The 14,357-nt window shown below is 62.9% G+C and overlaps 2 protein-coding genes across 2 annotated transcripts; both read left to right on the top strand.

The window, feature by feature from the left end:
• Positions 1 to 454: 454 nt before the first annotated feature.
• On the top strand, positions 455 to 4,615 carry TMED4 (transmembrane p24 trafficking protein 4). The gene is made up of 5 exons (XM_080818490.1): positions 455 to 1,888; positions 2,008 to 2,108; positions 2,259 to 2,384; positions 2,615 to 2,761; positions 3,132 to 4,615. The coding sequence occupies exons 1-5, from the start codon at positions 1,489 to 1,491 to the stop codon at positions 3,279 to 3,281; spliced, it is 924 nt and encodes a 307-aa protein (XP_080674616.1). The 5' UTR covers positions 455 to 1,488; the 3' UTR covers positions 3,282 to 4,615.
• A 1,406-nt stretch (positions 4,616 to 6,021) lies between these two features.
• DDX56 (DEAD-box helicase 56) lies at positions 6,022 to 12,814 on the top strand. The gene is made up of 14 exons (XM_080818144.1): positions 6,022 to 6,115; positions 6,201 to 6,362; positions 6,830 to 6,990; positions 7,141 to 7,311; positions 7,389 to 7,479; positions 7,989 to 8,233; positions 8,543 to 8,662; positions 9,200 to 9,313; positions 9,394 to 9,485; positions 10,352 to 10,425; positions 10,564 to 10,653; positions 10,981 to 11,086; positions 12,040 to 12,110; positions 12,525 to 12,814. The coding sequence occupies exons 1-14, from the start codon at positions 6,056 to 6,058 to the stop codon at positions 12,600 to 12,602; spliced, it is 1,635 nt and encodes a 544-aa protein (XP_080674270.1). The 5' UTR covers positions 6,022 to 6,055; the 3' UTR covers positions 12,603 to 12,814.
• Positions 12,815 to 14,357: the final 1,543 nt, after the last annotated feature.

Here is a 14,357-nt window from a genome sequence, read left to right as displayed (position 1 = left end):
TTCGTCCCAAAGAAGGGGGTGCTGTAACTAGGAGAGGCAAACACACCCATGACCCTACTCATTGTTTCCCTCATTCTCGCCCTCCGTTTTTTTTTAGCCCAGATTTTCAGTCTCATTTTGCAGCGCTTAGTGCAACGGAAGCGGGGGTGGAGGGGCGGCAACAGCACACGGGGCCAGTCCGTTAACCCAAGCCCATCCCTCAGATCGGAACTGGGATCAGACCGCAGAAGGTGGCCAAAAATTATTTACTGTCCATTCCATTAGAAGGAAGTGAGCTAAATGCCTGTATTTAAAAATCAAAGAGTTTCGTGCCAAACCCCAATTTCCAGCTTCTGAAGAAGAGGGCTTTAAACAGAGGCTTTGGGTCCTCACACAGAACTACTGGGGAAGCTTCCCTTTTAAATGACTTTCTTTATAGTTTCTTTTTTTTTTTTTTTTTTATTTATTTGTCAGAGAGAGAGAGGAGCGAGAGTGAGCACAAGTAGACAGAGTGGCAGGCAGAGGCAGAGGGAGAAGCAGGCTCCCCGCCGAGCCCGACGTGGGACTCGATCCCAGGACGCTGGGATCATGACCCGAGCCGAAGGCAGCCGCCCAACCAACTGAGCCACCCAGGCGTCCCTTAAATGACTTTCTTTGATCCCCCAGGATATCTGTGTTGGCTCAGAACCAGAACTTACAGGATACACAGCAGCACACGCAACACCAGCCATGCCCAGAGCACCCAGAGCCCCGCTACAGGGCTTTTCTGCAAGGACGGCTCTCGGCATACGCACGCTGCACCTCCCAGGGACGGGCCCCCAGGTCCTCAGCCCTCACCTAGGACACAGAGAGTAGTTCAGTCTGACTGGCTGGTAGAAAACCGCGGGGCCTGCGGGGACAGAATAAGACGGACGCGACCACACGCTCCGCCTTGCAGAGTCCAGTAAAAACTTGAGGAAGGGACCCTTTTCCTCATTAGTCCCCGTGCCACGCCCACCACATCTCCTTTACCATTAGCGCGGTACCTGGCACCCCCCGGCCCCGCACCCAGTGAGTCCCTCCCACGCAAGGATCAAGAAATCCCAGCACAACAGCTGGGTCAGAGGTCACGCGTGGCGGTCACCACTCCGAGTGACACAGCCCCACCAGCTCGGGCAGCCCCCGCCCCGCCTTCCGCGCAGGAGCCCTCCTCTCCAGGCTCCTTCCCAAGTGCTGGACCCGACGCCCCCACGCTCCCTTCCCCGTCTGGGACCCCTCCTCTCCACGTCCCTTCCCCACGCCCCATCCCTTGGATGGGAACCCCTCGTGTCCCCGCCCTGTCCCCCGCGCTGGACCCCACGCCCCCACGTTCCTTCCCCCGCGCGGGACCCCACGACCCCACGCCCCGTCTCCAATGCGAGACCCCCACCACGTCCCGCCCACGGAGGAGCGGGTCGCGAGCTAATCGCCACATAAGCGCCCCGAGCCCGGCCATGCAGCCTCTCCTGGAAGCCGGGCACAGGCTTGCGCATGCGCGCAGTGGGGAGGAAGCGCGCAGGTAGGTGTCGGACAAAGTATCGTCTCTCCCGCAAAGCGACAAAGGGATCCCGGAGTCCTTCGCATGCGTACTCTCCTCTCGGCCAGGCCGACCGGCGGAGCCAGAAGGACGCAGGGCGAGCGTCACGGCGCATGCGCGCTCTGCGCTCGGCTCTGTGGCGTCGGCTGGACTGGGGCGCAGGCGCGCGCATGCGCGACGGGCGGAGGGCGCGCGTTGGCAGGTGTCGGGGCGGGTGGCGGCGGGCGATGGGACGACCGGCGCTGCTGCTGCTCGCGCTGTGCGCAGCCGGCGCCCGGGGGCTCTACTTCCACATCGGCGAGACCGAGAAGCGCTGCTTCATTGAGGAGATCCCCGACGAGACCATGGTCATCGGTCAGGCGGGGCGAGGGAGGACAGGGCCCTGTGTGTCCCCGAGACGCGGTCACGGCGCCCCGCGGAGTGTGGGAGCCGGCCGGAGCAGGCGGGTCGTGACGGCTGTGTCTGCTCCGCAGGGAACTACCGCACCCAGATGTGGGACAAGCAGAAGGAGGTCTTCCTGCCCTCGACCCCCGGCCTGGGCATGCACGTGGAGGTGAAGGACCCTGAAGGCAAGGTAGGGCCACCGCTGGTCGTGCTCGGGCTGTGGCACGGGCGCTCTGCAGCCTCCACGAGGCCACGCTTCGCCCGACTTCTCTGGGTCGTGCAGGGCTCCGAGGACAGGGCAGCGTGTAGGTGGGGGCTGTCATGGTGTGTCCCGTTGCAGGTGGTGCTGTCCCGTCAGTACGGCTCTGAGGGCCGCTTCACCTTCACCTCCCACACACCCGGTGACCATCAGATCTGCCTGCACTCGAACTCCACCAGGATGGCTCTCTTCGCTGGCGGCAGACTGGTAAGAGGATTGCCTCTTTGGCCAGAGCTCAGAATCTTTCCCCTGATTCTGCTGAGTTCTGACTTAACGGCCACCGTCATTGGGGACACTTTGGGACACAGTCACAATCAGAGATAGGTGTTGCGTTTCTGTCTCACTGCTAGGGACGAGAATAGGTTCCCCAACCTGTAACGGAGAATCCGAGGGTTTCTGACCTTGGGGCTTTGGGGCTCCACCCCGCGTCTTTCTAGCGCGTGCACCTGGACATCCAGGTTGGGGAGCATGCCAACAACTACCCTGAGATTGCTGCCAAGGACAAACTGACAGAGCTCCAGCTCCGAGCTCGCCAGCTGCTTGATCAGGTGGAACAGATCCAGAAGGAGCAGGATTACCAGAGGGTGAGCATGCGTATGACTGTACTCGGACATGGCAGATGACCTTTGTGCCCGCCATGCCCCCTGGAAGTTTCCGTTTAAGGTCCTCCCCGCTTGGGAGCTCAACTGTTCAGAGAATGGGGTGGAGGGTGTCCGTGTACCTGGCCGCTTCCAAGCTTTGCAGACTGAAGTGCATCGAGCACAGCTCCCAGCCTGGCAGAGCTGGTTGTGGAGGGGCGCGCGGCACTCTCCCGGGGCACTCCCCGCGGGATCCAAGGCAGCTTCTCAGGACGCATTTGGTCCGGAAGCTGAGTTTCCCACAGCAGGGAAGGGCCTCACAACAGCGGGGACCATCTGTCCCGCACATTTAATCCCGGCCTGTTGTCCTACACAGTATCGCGAAGAGCGCTTCCGTCTCACCAGCGAGAGCACCAACCAGAGGGTCCTGTGGTGGTCGATTGCTCAGACGGTCATTCTCATCCTCACTGGAATCTGGCAGATGCGTCACCTCAAAAGCTTCTTTGAGGCCAAGAAGCTGGTGTAGTATCCTCTCCGTACGATCCCTCCCCTTCACCTCAATTATTTGGTACTTTCCCCGCCCAATACCTTATCCACCTGGATTTTGAGGGAAAGAAAATGAAAAAAGAATACAAGCCACATTGGTTCCATGGCAACAAAGCACTCACATCAGCCACTCGCTCACACTGGTTCTCAAGGACCCAGGACATTGGTCCAGGTTGTCAAAGGTCTGTTGTGGGGTTTGTTCAGAATCGAAACTGACCCCGGATGAAGTCTGGCTTGTTTCACCTGCAGTGATTCCCCTCCTCCTCTTACAAAAAGAGCAAGTGAAAAAAGTCTCTGCTATTCCTTTAACTTCTCTCTTTACGTCTACTTAGGCAGTAGGTGGCTGAAGGCCCCACCAGGGAGGCCCTGCCTCACTGTCCCTCGTGAGTCCTGGGTTTGCTCAGTGGCTTTGTGAATGTAAATAAGGGGCAGAGGCCTCAGAGGATTGAAATGTTTTTCTATATATTAGAACTATTTTTTGATAAATTATATATATTTTACTTCCTAGTTGAAGTGTTCCTGCCTGTGTGTGACTAGCTGAAAACACCAGTGTGGCCTCGTCTGCATTCTGTGTACCCGTACGTTTCTGCTAGGGCCACAGCAGCTCGCAGACACCACAGGTGCTCTCAGGGCCTTCCGAGAGGGCCGAGCATGGACTTCCTGGGACACCCGGGATTTCCATCCCACGGGGCCCCAGAGTGAGGTAGTGGCGGAACTAGCACAGGCAGGGCCCTCCTCCCCTCCCTCTTCTCTTCACTTTTATTTAAGCTGTGCTAAATGTTTCTTCACAGGAACCACATTTGGTTCTTCATACAGATTTTTCCAGTGAAATAAAATGTGTTGTAGTAGCTGTGTTTGAAGTGAACCAAGAGGCTGTGGGCAGACGGGAAGCACAGAGCGGGCTGGAAGAGGCCCCAGCCTTGCGGGCTACCGTGCTGACCTGCAGTGGGCGGGACGTCCGCAGGGGGGCTCATGCTGCCAGGGTTTGGCCGGACAGGCACCCGCAGGTGTGGGAACAGTCGCGCGGTTGCTTGGCCGCTCACAGAGGTCACCCCGGAGGGCCCACCAGCAGGGAATCATGTGAGGAGATGAAGCACCTGTTTCTCAGTCCCTAGACTTACACTGTAGCATCTTAGTACGCTGCCCTTCTGCCATAGTAAACCTGGCTGCCCTTGCTTCTCCAGGGTTTTGTCATCCGTATTCGTACACATTGCTTATGTGACCTACAGAGCAAAATCTTTTTCTCCATGTTCTAAACTGCTCTGTATATGTACCTATTTTTACCCATAAAAATACATGCAAGTTTGTTTCTAAGCTCCGTCATTTAGTATTTTTGTATTTTAAAAACCAAGTGTCCCTCATATGTCTCATTCTGGATGGCTAACGGTCCAGCGAGGTGAAATTACCGTAACCGACTTCTCTAAAGTTGGGTATTTGGGATGGTTTTCAGTTTTCTCACGTTAGAATGAACCCGGAGAAAATGAGATAGTTAGCCGCGGGGGCCTCTGGCCTGAGGTTCCCAGGAACTACGGGACAGGTCAGGAAGGGAACCCGTCTCTGCCACCGTGGCTGTTCTGGTGGGCTGTGGGAGGGCAGGCAGCCCTGCAGCCTTTGGTGGTCGGTCCAGCTATAGGCACAAGTCAGTGCGTCTTGATTCTGCCAGTAGCTCAGCAAGGTCCAGGTTTCTCCTGTGAAGGTGTGATGGGAAGGGGCGTTTGTCCTACTGCCGGGGCAGGTAGGAACAGACGGGGGAGGATGGGCCAGCAGGTGGCGGCTGTGGGGACTTCCACGCTGCTGTGGGACATCCACAGATACCCCACGGTCTGGAGAAGTTGTGTTTAGAAACCAGTTTGGCTACGTTCAGGTAATTCTGTTATTCCTCTCAATACTACCCTAGTGCTGTTCTGGAACTCTTGCTTGCTTAGACTGTACGACATCCTTCCTGCAAAACACGCCCGAGGGGGGCGAGGCCTCGTCTCCGGCTCTGGGCGGAAGGGAACGAAGGTTGCTACCGACTGGCTCTAAGACAGGTGGTCTCGGATTAGGCGGGCGGACGCAGGGTCATCTCCAGGTTCATTAAAAATGGCGGCCAGGGGTCGCCATGGTGGGATTCCGGCCTCCGGCGCTGGCTCGGAGGAAGAAGTGGGGCGCAGGCAACGGGGAAGGCGAGGAAGGAAGCGTCCCTCCGGGTCTCCGGGAGGACAGCAGCCCCGCGAGACCTTGCAGGACAACGGCGGAACCACAGCCGAGGAGCTGGGCCGCTTCGTGCCGCTGGGCCCGTGGTGAGCGGCTGGGCCGCGACAGCAGCCGACACAGCTGGGGACCGAGTCCTTGTCGTTAGCTACGCGGCTCTGGTGGCCGACGGGCAGCCGCAGGCCAGCCCACCTCCGTCTCTCGAGCTCCGCCCGCCCGTGCCCCCGGACCGCGTGGGGGCACCCCCAGGGCCGGCCCGCCGGGCACCGCACGTCGTAGGTCACCGCAAGAGCCGCTGAGGGAAGCGCCGTGAGGCAAGAGAGCGCCGTGAGCAGCCCCTGTCGCCCGAGAGGCCGCTGCGGCCGGCGACGGCCCCGCCTCCCCCGAGACCCCCGGCCGCTCACCTGCGCAGCCGCACAGCCCCGCCGGCCGCCGGAAGCCCAGGCTCCAGCACTTCCGGGAGGGGGCGGTGCCCGCGAAGCTGATAGGTGGAGGCGCCCCACGCGCCGGCGCGTCCTTCCTGCCGTGCGCGCGTGCGCGCTGTCCTCCCAGAGCCGCGGCATGGCGGACCCGGAGGCGTTGGGCTTCGAGCACATGGGCCTCGACCCCCGGCTCTTGCAGGTACCGGGGAGGGCTAAGCGGCCGGGCCGGCGGGGCTGGGGGCGGCGGAGGGGCGGCGCGCTGAGCCGCGCGTCGTGTCTCCTAGGCCGTCGCCGACCTGGGCTGGTCGCGACCCACGCTGATCCAGGAGAAGGCCATCCCGCTGGCCCTGGAGGGGAAGGACCTGCTGGCGCGGGCCCGCACGGGCTCGGGGAAGACGGCCGCGTACGCTCTTCCCGCGCTGCAGCTGCTGCTCCACAGGAAGGCGGTGGGTCGCGGCGGCGGGGTGGGGGGCCCGGGGCTCCCGGAGGCCGGCCCGGGGCGCCGCTGTGCTCCGCGCTCCGGCTGCAGTTCAGGTCGCCTGGCCCCGGTCCGGGCGCTGCTGTCATCCTTCTGTGCGTCTTCTCGAGCGCATCCCTTTCTCTTCACCTGCTGGAAGAAGCAGGAGCTTGTCTCAGTCCTGCTTGTGGGGTTCAGGGGACCATGCAGCGCCCTGGCTGCTCTGTGTTCAGTAACGTGCTAACCACGGAGTGGCGTCCTTTGAGGGTCAGTGCGCAGGGAAGGAGCTCTCTGTTCTGCCCTCCTTCTGTCCTGGGGAGGGTGGCTGTCAGTGAGGGTTGGTCAGAACACAGGTAGGTCGTGTGGAAGGCCCCAGCGTTGGGTCAGACTGCGGGGGTCAGGTGGCCCTGAGGATGCGGGCTGGCAGGCTGAAGCCTGTCATTCGTGCTCTTGCAGACGGGCCCTGCAGTAGAGCAGGCTGTGAGAGGGCTCGTCCTGGTGCCCACCAAGGAGCTGGCCCGCCAGGCCCGGTCCATGATCCAGCAGCTGGCTGCTTACTGCGCTCGAGACATCCGGGTGGCCGACGTCTCGGCTGCTGAGGACACTGCCTCTCAGCGGTGGGTGAGAGCCCCAGGGCCGTGGAGGAGTGAGCCTGTGCGGGAATGTGGGATTGGGTTTGCTGGGTTGGCGTGCAGCAAACGGGGCCGGCCGGGGTGAGGCGTGGGTGGGTGCGTACTCCCCAACACGGAGGTGTTGCCCACTTGCAGAGCTGTTCTGATGGAGAAGCCCGACATCGTCGTGGGGACCCCATCGCGCATCTTGAACCACTTGCAGCAGGCCAGTTTGGTCCTGCGAGACTCCCTGGAGCTGCTGGTGCTGGATGAGGCCGACCTTCTCTTCTCCTTCGGCTTCGAGGAGGAACTCAAGAGTCTGCTCTGGTAAGGAAGGGGTGTGTGCGGCTGGGACTGACTCTAGGGCCTGGAGCTGGAGGCTGATGGGCTCTGTTTGGTTCTAGTCACCTGCCCCGGATTTACCAGGCATTTCTGATGTCAGCTACCTTTAATGAGGACGTGCAAGCACTTAAGGAGCTGGTACTCCATAATCCAGTAAGCATTTGGGGCCCAGGATGTGACACTTGCTGCTCAAAGGAGTCCTCTGGTATTTTAGGTGGGACATTCATTAGCAGGTTAGCCCCCTGGTCCTGAGGCACCAGGAGCTGGTGGTCCTCAGCACGCCCCATCTACTAGTCTGCAGTCGCTACATCATTGCAGGTGTTTGCTGGGGGTGGTCCAGACACGCTCACCTGAAGGCAGGAGCAGGGACCCCTGAGACTCAGAAGGGCTGCTTTGAGCAGCACGGCCAAAGCTGTTATGTACATGAACTTGGTTCTCCTGAGAGCTTGTTGCTGTAGGTCCACGTCCTCACTTTGCGTGCGTTCTCTCTTCTGTGCCTGCAACACCTTATAATCTCACATCTCTGCAAAGCGCACGGCTGGGGCGCGTTGAGTTGTCACGTCCCCCGGTGGGAGGGAACGCAGGCTGCCCTGCTTTGAGGCAGCAGCTTGTGGCTCTTCCGTCTCCTCCTCTTTCCTGACCGCAGGGCTCTTTCCCTGCAGGTGACTCTCAAACTGCAGGAGTCCCAGCTGCCGGGGCCAGACCAGCTGCGGCAGTTCCAGGTGGTCTGCCAGACGGAGGAAGATAAGTTCCTGCTGCTGTACGCCCTGCTCAAGCTGTCGTTGGTCCGCGGCAAGTCCCTGCTCTTCGTCAACACTCTGGAGAGGAGTTACCGGCTGCGCCTGTTCCTGGAGCAGTTCAGCATCCCCGCCTGCGTGCTCAACGGGGAGCTCCCGCTGTGCTCCAGGTGCGCGGCCAGGCCCCTCAGCTGAGACTCGGGGCGGGGGTGGGGGCGGCGGGGGGTGCGCCTGTGTCTTCAGCGGGAAGTGGAGGCCAGGCTGTGGGCTGGACCGACTCTCACTGAGTTTCTGTGTCGCGGCTCTGAGATTTCCGCTGTCGCTTCGTCTTCAGCTGAGGAGCTGAGGCGTGAAGGTTACGCGGGAGCAGAGCTGGAGAAGAGGGAAGAGTCAGGACGGCAGTCGTGAAGATGTCGGGGGTGGGGAGGGGGCCCCTGACTGGCTCTGGGGCTGACGCTTCCTCCGCTCTTGGGCCGTAGGTGCCACATCATCTCCCAGTTCAACCAGGGCTTCTACGACTGTGTCATAGCAACCGACGCCGAAGTCCTGGGGCCCCCCGTCAAGGGCAAGCGTCGGGGCCGAGGATCCAAGGGGGACAGGTGAGTCCCTTCCCTGGCGCACCGCAGGGCCTGTTCCTCAGCCTTTCAGAAGGTGGCGAAACTGGAGTCCCCGAGCAAGGCGTCCTGCTTTGGGGTCTGGCTGCTGCTGGGGTCTGGAGAAGAGGGAAGGGTGTGCCTGCCCGTACTCTGGGGCAGCAGGAAGGGCCGACCCTAGTGGGTTGTCGGGTCATCGTGCAGCCTGTGCTGGGAGTACAGCTGTGATATGTGAGGGGGAGGTCTCCAAAGGGATTGGGAGCCCAGCGTCTGCCCAACAGGCTGTCTGGGGGTGGTTGCCGGGTTGTCCTGTGTTGCAGCGAGTTCTGTCCTTCCCGCGGCACTGAGGTCAGGGCGAGGGCTCAGCCACCTCCGCTACTCCAGCTTCTGACATAGTCCTGATTCCTGATTTTAGAGTTTTCAACCTGTTAGAGTTCTCTGATTTCCTCTAAGGCTTTATTGAGTGATTTTACTGGTAAATGGCTTGAGATTGCTGACCTTGTTGGGGGGGGGGGGGTCTGACGTTGGGATGTCTCCTCACAGGGCCTCTGACCCGGAGGCAGGTGTGGCCCGGGGCATAGACTTCCATCACGTGTCTGCTGTGCTTAACTTTGACCTGCCGCCCACCCCTGAGGCTTACATCCATCGAGCTGGCAGGTGGGAGAGCTGGGGCGTGGTGGGCGGGCACCGGGACCTCAGGCCAGAGATTTAGGTCGGGCGGTGGTCTGTTCTTGCAGGACGGCTCGTGCCAACAACCCGGGCATGGTTTTGACCTTCGTGCTGCCTACTGAGCAGTCTCACTTGCACACGATCGAGGAGCTTCTCGGAGGTAAGAACCTTGCGCTCTCTTCCCATGACGCCTTCCTCCCAGCGGCGGTGAGGGCAGCACCTCCCACTTGGCCCCACCATGTGCTTCCTTCCTGCTCCATCCTCATCCCACCCTGGGTGGCGGGCAGGGCCCCCGAGATGCGCAAGCCGAGGTCCAGACTCAAGGGGCAGAAGAGCCAAGGGAGGGGAGAGGGGGTCTTGGGAGATGGGGCTGGTGGTGTCTCAGGAGGGGACCTGGGAGAGGGAGCTCGTTGGGGGGGCAGGGGGTCCTTCTCTGACTCCCAAGTTGCCAGGCCCAAGCCTGGGCGCCCCCCGGGCCTTCCGGCGGCGACGCTGCGGCTGTGCAGCTGGTGCCGTTCCAGGCTGTGTGCGGCGGCCGGCAGAGGAGGTGTGGGGAGGGCTGTCCGCCAGCCAGGAGGCTCCCCAAAGGGGCCTCATTGCTGCCTGTGTTGGGGGTCTGGGACGGACACTGGGGGCTCGCGCAGGTGGGGGTCCAGGGCGCTGGCTGGCGGGAGCAGGAGGGCTCCTTCTGCGCTGAGACGCCACTCTGTCGCGAATGTCGAGCATCCAGAGTGGCTGTGGGGGAGGAGGGTGGGGAGGTGGGCGGGTGGTGAGGCTGCTGTGACAGGCACCCAGGGCCCGCGAGGCTGTCTCGGCACAGTGTGCTGGACCAGCTGTTGTGGGCCGTCCACGGGACTCGGGCGTTTCACCGTACGTGCTCCTCGCGGGGAAGGTGTGGGCTGGGTGCCGGGCTGGGTGCCGGGCTGCTTCGTCCTCGGGAGGGGCTGGGGGCTCTGGGCAGATGGCCTCTGCTAGACCTGCCCCGAACCTTCAGGGGACCCTCACTGCCGTGCTCTCTCTCCACAGAGAACGGGGCGCCCGTCCTGCTTCCCTACCAGTTCCGCATGGAGGAGATCGAGGGTTTCCGCTATCGCTGCCGGGTGAGCGGGGTCTGTGGTCGTGCAGGGTGGGTGAGTCCCCCCGGTTAGGCCCCTACCACTGAGCACCGAGGCAGGCACAAGGGAGGACAGGGCAGTGCCCTGCTCCCTGCCATCCTGACGTTTGGTGTGTATGCCCAGGACGCCATGCGCTCAGTGACCAAACAGGCCATTCGAGAGGCAAGGCTGAAGGAGATCAAGGAGGAGCTTCTGCACTCGGAGAGGCTCAAGGTGGGGCTCGGTGTCCGGGGGGGGGGGGTGACGCATGACCGCCGCTGTGGAGTTTTCCTCGGGACACGTTGCCGTGGGGAGGGCGCCCCAGGGACCTGCTAGGCTGAGGCATGCACTTGGGGGAGGTGGCGCGCATGGGGCCCCGCGTGGAGAGCGTGTGGGGCGCGGCTGCCTCGCAGGAAGGGCAGTGTCCCCACAGACGTGGCGCCTGAGGGAGGTGGGCGATCAGCGCCGCGGCGGCTCCGGGAGGGCACGGCGCACCCGCTCAGAGGCCCCCGCGGAGCCACGGAAGGCAGACTGACCGTGCCGTGCGCCCGTCCCCCGCAGACGTACTTTGAAGACAACCCCCGGGACCTCCAGCTGCTGCGGCACGACCTGCCGTTGCACCCGGCCGTGGTGAAGCCTCACCTGGGCCATGTCCCCGACTACCTGGGTAAGCGGGGGGGACCACCGTGTGCGCCGGGCTGAGGCGGGATCTCGGAGGCCCGGCGGCCAGCGCGTGCACAAGCACACACACACACATCTGCTTAGACACGGGCACGCTGCCCCTGCACCCGGGCAGACCGGAGCCCCCTCTGCTGCGGACGAGAGAAGCAGGCGGCGTGGGGACCCCAGCGCCGTGGGTGTGGGCAGAGTCCGCGTGGAGGCCAGGCGCCCGAGCGCAGGAGCCGGTGACGGGCCAGGCAGACACGGAGGTGTGGAAGGGGGTGTCGCCCCTGTCAGAGGACACGGGGCCGGTCACCAGGCAAAGATGGGGTGGGGCAGCTGGAGTCTGTTGGCCCGGAGAGAGCGGGCCTGTCGGCCACATGCGGGACCAGGGACCCCCTTCCTCTGCCCTGTCGGGGCAAAGTCTCTGGCAGGAGTGTGAGGCCGGAGGGCCTCGAGGGTCAGGGTGAGTGGGGAGAGGGCAGCCGTGGGGTGTGGAGGCGTGTCGGGAGCCGGGGCCCTGCCGAGGTCAGGTGGAGGTGAGGCTGGAGGACAAGGGTCATGCCGCAGGTGGCAGCAGCGACCGTGTGGCCGTGGGTGTCGGAAGGCTGTTGGGGGAGAGGCCCGTTGTGCGGGGTGAACTTGTAATTATGGGCGGGGTAGGAAGATGTCACACAGAGATCTCTGTTGTATTTTAGCGGTGTTTTTTTCCTCGAAAACACGTGTACTTTTCTTTTTCTGCTCCGTGCTTACTGAGGGGCTTAAGGGCAGCAGGGGAGGGATTCAGCATGAGTTTCTGCGGCCTCGCCCCGGCAGCGCCGTGCTTGCAGCCCGGGCCCGTCAGAGCGGGGGCTGGTGTGCCAGGCGCTGGGTCGGAGCCGGGCTGCTCGTTGAGCGCCGGCTAGAGGAGGGGTGGGCTGCGAGGGGCCGTGGCCACGGCTGAGTCTGTGCCTCTTCTAGTGCCCCCTGCTCTGCGCGGCCTTGTGCGCCCTCACAAGAAGCGGAAGAAGCTGGCCTCCAGGAAGGTCAAGGTACGTGTGCGGGGGCCTTGGCCTCGCCGCAGGGCTTCCCTCCTTCCTCCTCCTGTGTCATCACGGGCACCAGCCCTTTGCCTTTGGGATGGATGAACAAGGCCCCAGACCTGGCCCCAGACTCTTGGGTTGAGGGGGGAAGTCGTGAGGGTCAGACACTCGCTGGGCCAGCCCCAGGCAGCTTCAAGAACACAGGACGGTTTGCTTTTCTGTCCTCACTGCTCGGCCTGTGCTCCAGGTGGTGGGAGGAGGAAGGTGGTGTTTAGTGGGCCGCAGAGGGTGACCAGAGTGGCTTCTGTCCTTGGCTCGTGGCCTGCAGGGCCTTGCCAAGGGGCCACACCTCTCACCTCCCTGAGTCCACCTAGACAGACAGACATTTGGTGCCCTCAGCTAACCTGCGGCTTTGCCCAGCAGAAGGCCAAGACCCAGAATCCCCTGCGCAGCTTCAGACATCGGAAAGAGAGACGCAGACCCGCAGCCGTGCCTTCCTGAGGTCTGCGCAGCCTCGCCGTCTCCCGGGGCCCTTTCCAGGGCTGAGCACCGAGCTTCCCCCCTGGCTGGACTGGATTCCAGGGGAGGCCCGGCCAGGCTGGCCTTGTGCTTCGTGACAACAGATTACAGCTGTCCGGACTCGGGTGTCCTGCAAGCAGGAAGGGGTGCTCATCCCTGGCAACCTTGGGAATTAAACTGCTTTCAGGAGGCCGGGCCTGGCTCTCTGCCTGCTGTGCCTGGCGGCCGCCTGGCCAGCAGAGGTCACCTGTGACGGGCTGCCGTGGCCCGTGCGGGCCAGCCAGTCTGACCAGCCTCCCTCCCCTGCAGCTCAGAGAAGGTGGGCCTGCCCGGCTAGGAGCCCCGTACCTCCACTTACAAATTCGGGCGCATCGTAAATTCAGCCTCTGCCCCCGAGCCGGGGGGGGGACTGGCTCCTGCCTGCTCCCGTGGGCACACGTGTGCGTTCCCAGAGTGTGCATGCTGCTGGGCTGCGTGCACCGGCTGTTGGGTGCTCCCCACTGAGCCAGCAGGTCCCAGCCTCCCCCCTGCGGTGGGCCCTCTTTCCACTGCTCCGCTGCTGTCGGCGGGTGGGGTCTCGGGGGGCGGAGTCCTGGTATCGTCGTCACTGGCTTGTGGGCATCATGAGGCCAGCGTGGCAGGGGGAGGAGGCTCCATCTACGTGCTGTCCGTGCTTGGGGCGGGCGGGGTCTCGACGTTTCTGGTCTGGTTGTGTTTGAGGATTTCTGGGTCCCTGCGGTTTGCGACGGGGCCGTTCAGGTGGGGCTCTGCTAGCGAGCCCCGGTGGGCCACTGGGGTTCCAGCTGTCCTGGAGCCACCAGGCTACAGGGCTTCAGTCCACAGGGCGCTGTCCCACCTGCGTGGGGCAGGCGAGGCGCTGAGGCCTGGCCGCGGACAGCCTTTTCCCAGATGGTTCTAGGCCCTCTGATCCCGCCACTTGCAGTGCTCCTGGCCAGTGGGCTTGTGTCCCAGAACCAGCCTGGATGCAGAGGCAGGAGCCTTGGGGGCCAAGGGAGCTGGTTTGGGCCTTTGTCCCCGCCTGGGGATGGAGCCGGGGCTGTATACCCGTCACCCTCAACAAGCCCCAGGAAAATTCCTTGGCACGCTGAGTGCATTGAGTGCAGGGGGCAGGCGAGGGCTGGTGGGTGGGCGTGACTTCGGGACAGTCCACTCTCTGCCCCCAAGGAAGTGTAGCCAACGTGGTGGCGCTCTCACCAGCTGGCGGGGGGAGTAGAGAAAGTGCTGTGTCTCTGCGCCCAGACCCCGCAGAGGGAGGGTGTCCTGGGACTCAGGGATCTCATTCAGTGCCCACCCCACCCTGAGGATAGGCCCCGCTGTGTCCCTTTACTTAATTTGCATATGGGGAAACTGAGGCTTCTAGGGACTTGCCCATCTGATGGATGCCCAAACCAGAGCTGGACAGACCCTGCATGTGAAGGGGACCCTGGGCCTGGGTGGGGTACGGTGGGGTGAGCCTGCTCTAAGCTCGAAGCAGAAGCTCCCCCGGGGAAGGCTGGCAGTGACCACCCCACCCCCCCACCTTGCTGCAGAGTCAAAGCCACGCAGAAGCCTCAGCGGGCGCCGCTATTCAGGCAGGCGAGGGGCTTCTGAGAATCAGCCCTTGGGCGCAGGCAAGCTGTGGGCTCCATCGGCTGGGGCCTGTCCGGGGCCGGCGCCGAGCCGGGGCAGAAGGGGTGGGGTGCCCGCGCGGCAGGCACTCAGACGGGGACCGGCGTG

Source organism: Martes martes, assembly GCF_963455335.1.
Source record: "Martes martes genome assembly, chromosome: 11".
Taxonomy (NCBI): Eukaryota; Metazoa; Chordata; class Mammalia; order Carnivora; family Mustelidae; genus Martes; species Martes martes.
Note: the sequence above shows the minus strand (reverse complement) of the source record. Positions and strands in the feature narration are given on the sequence as shown.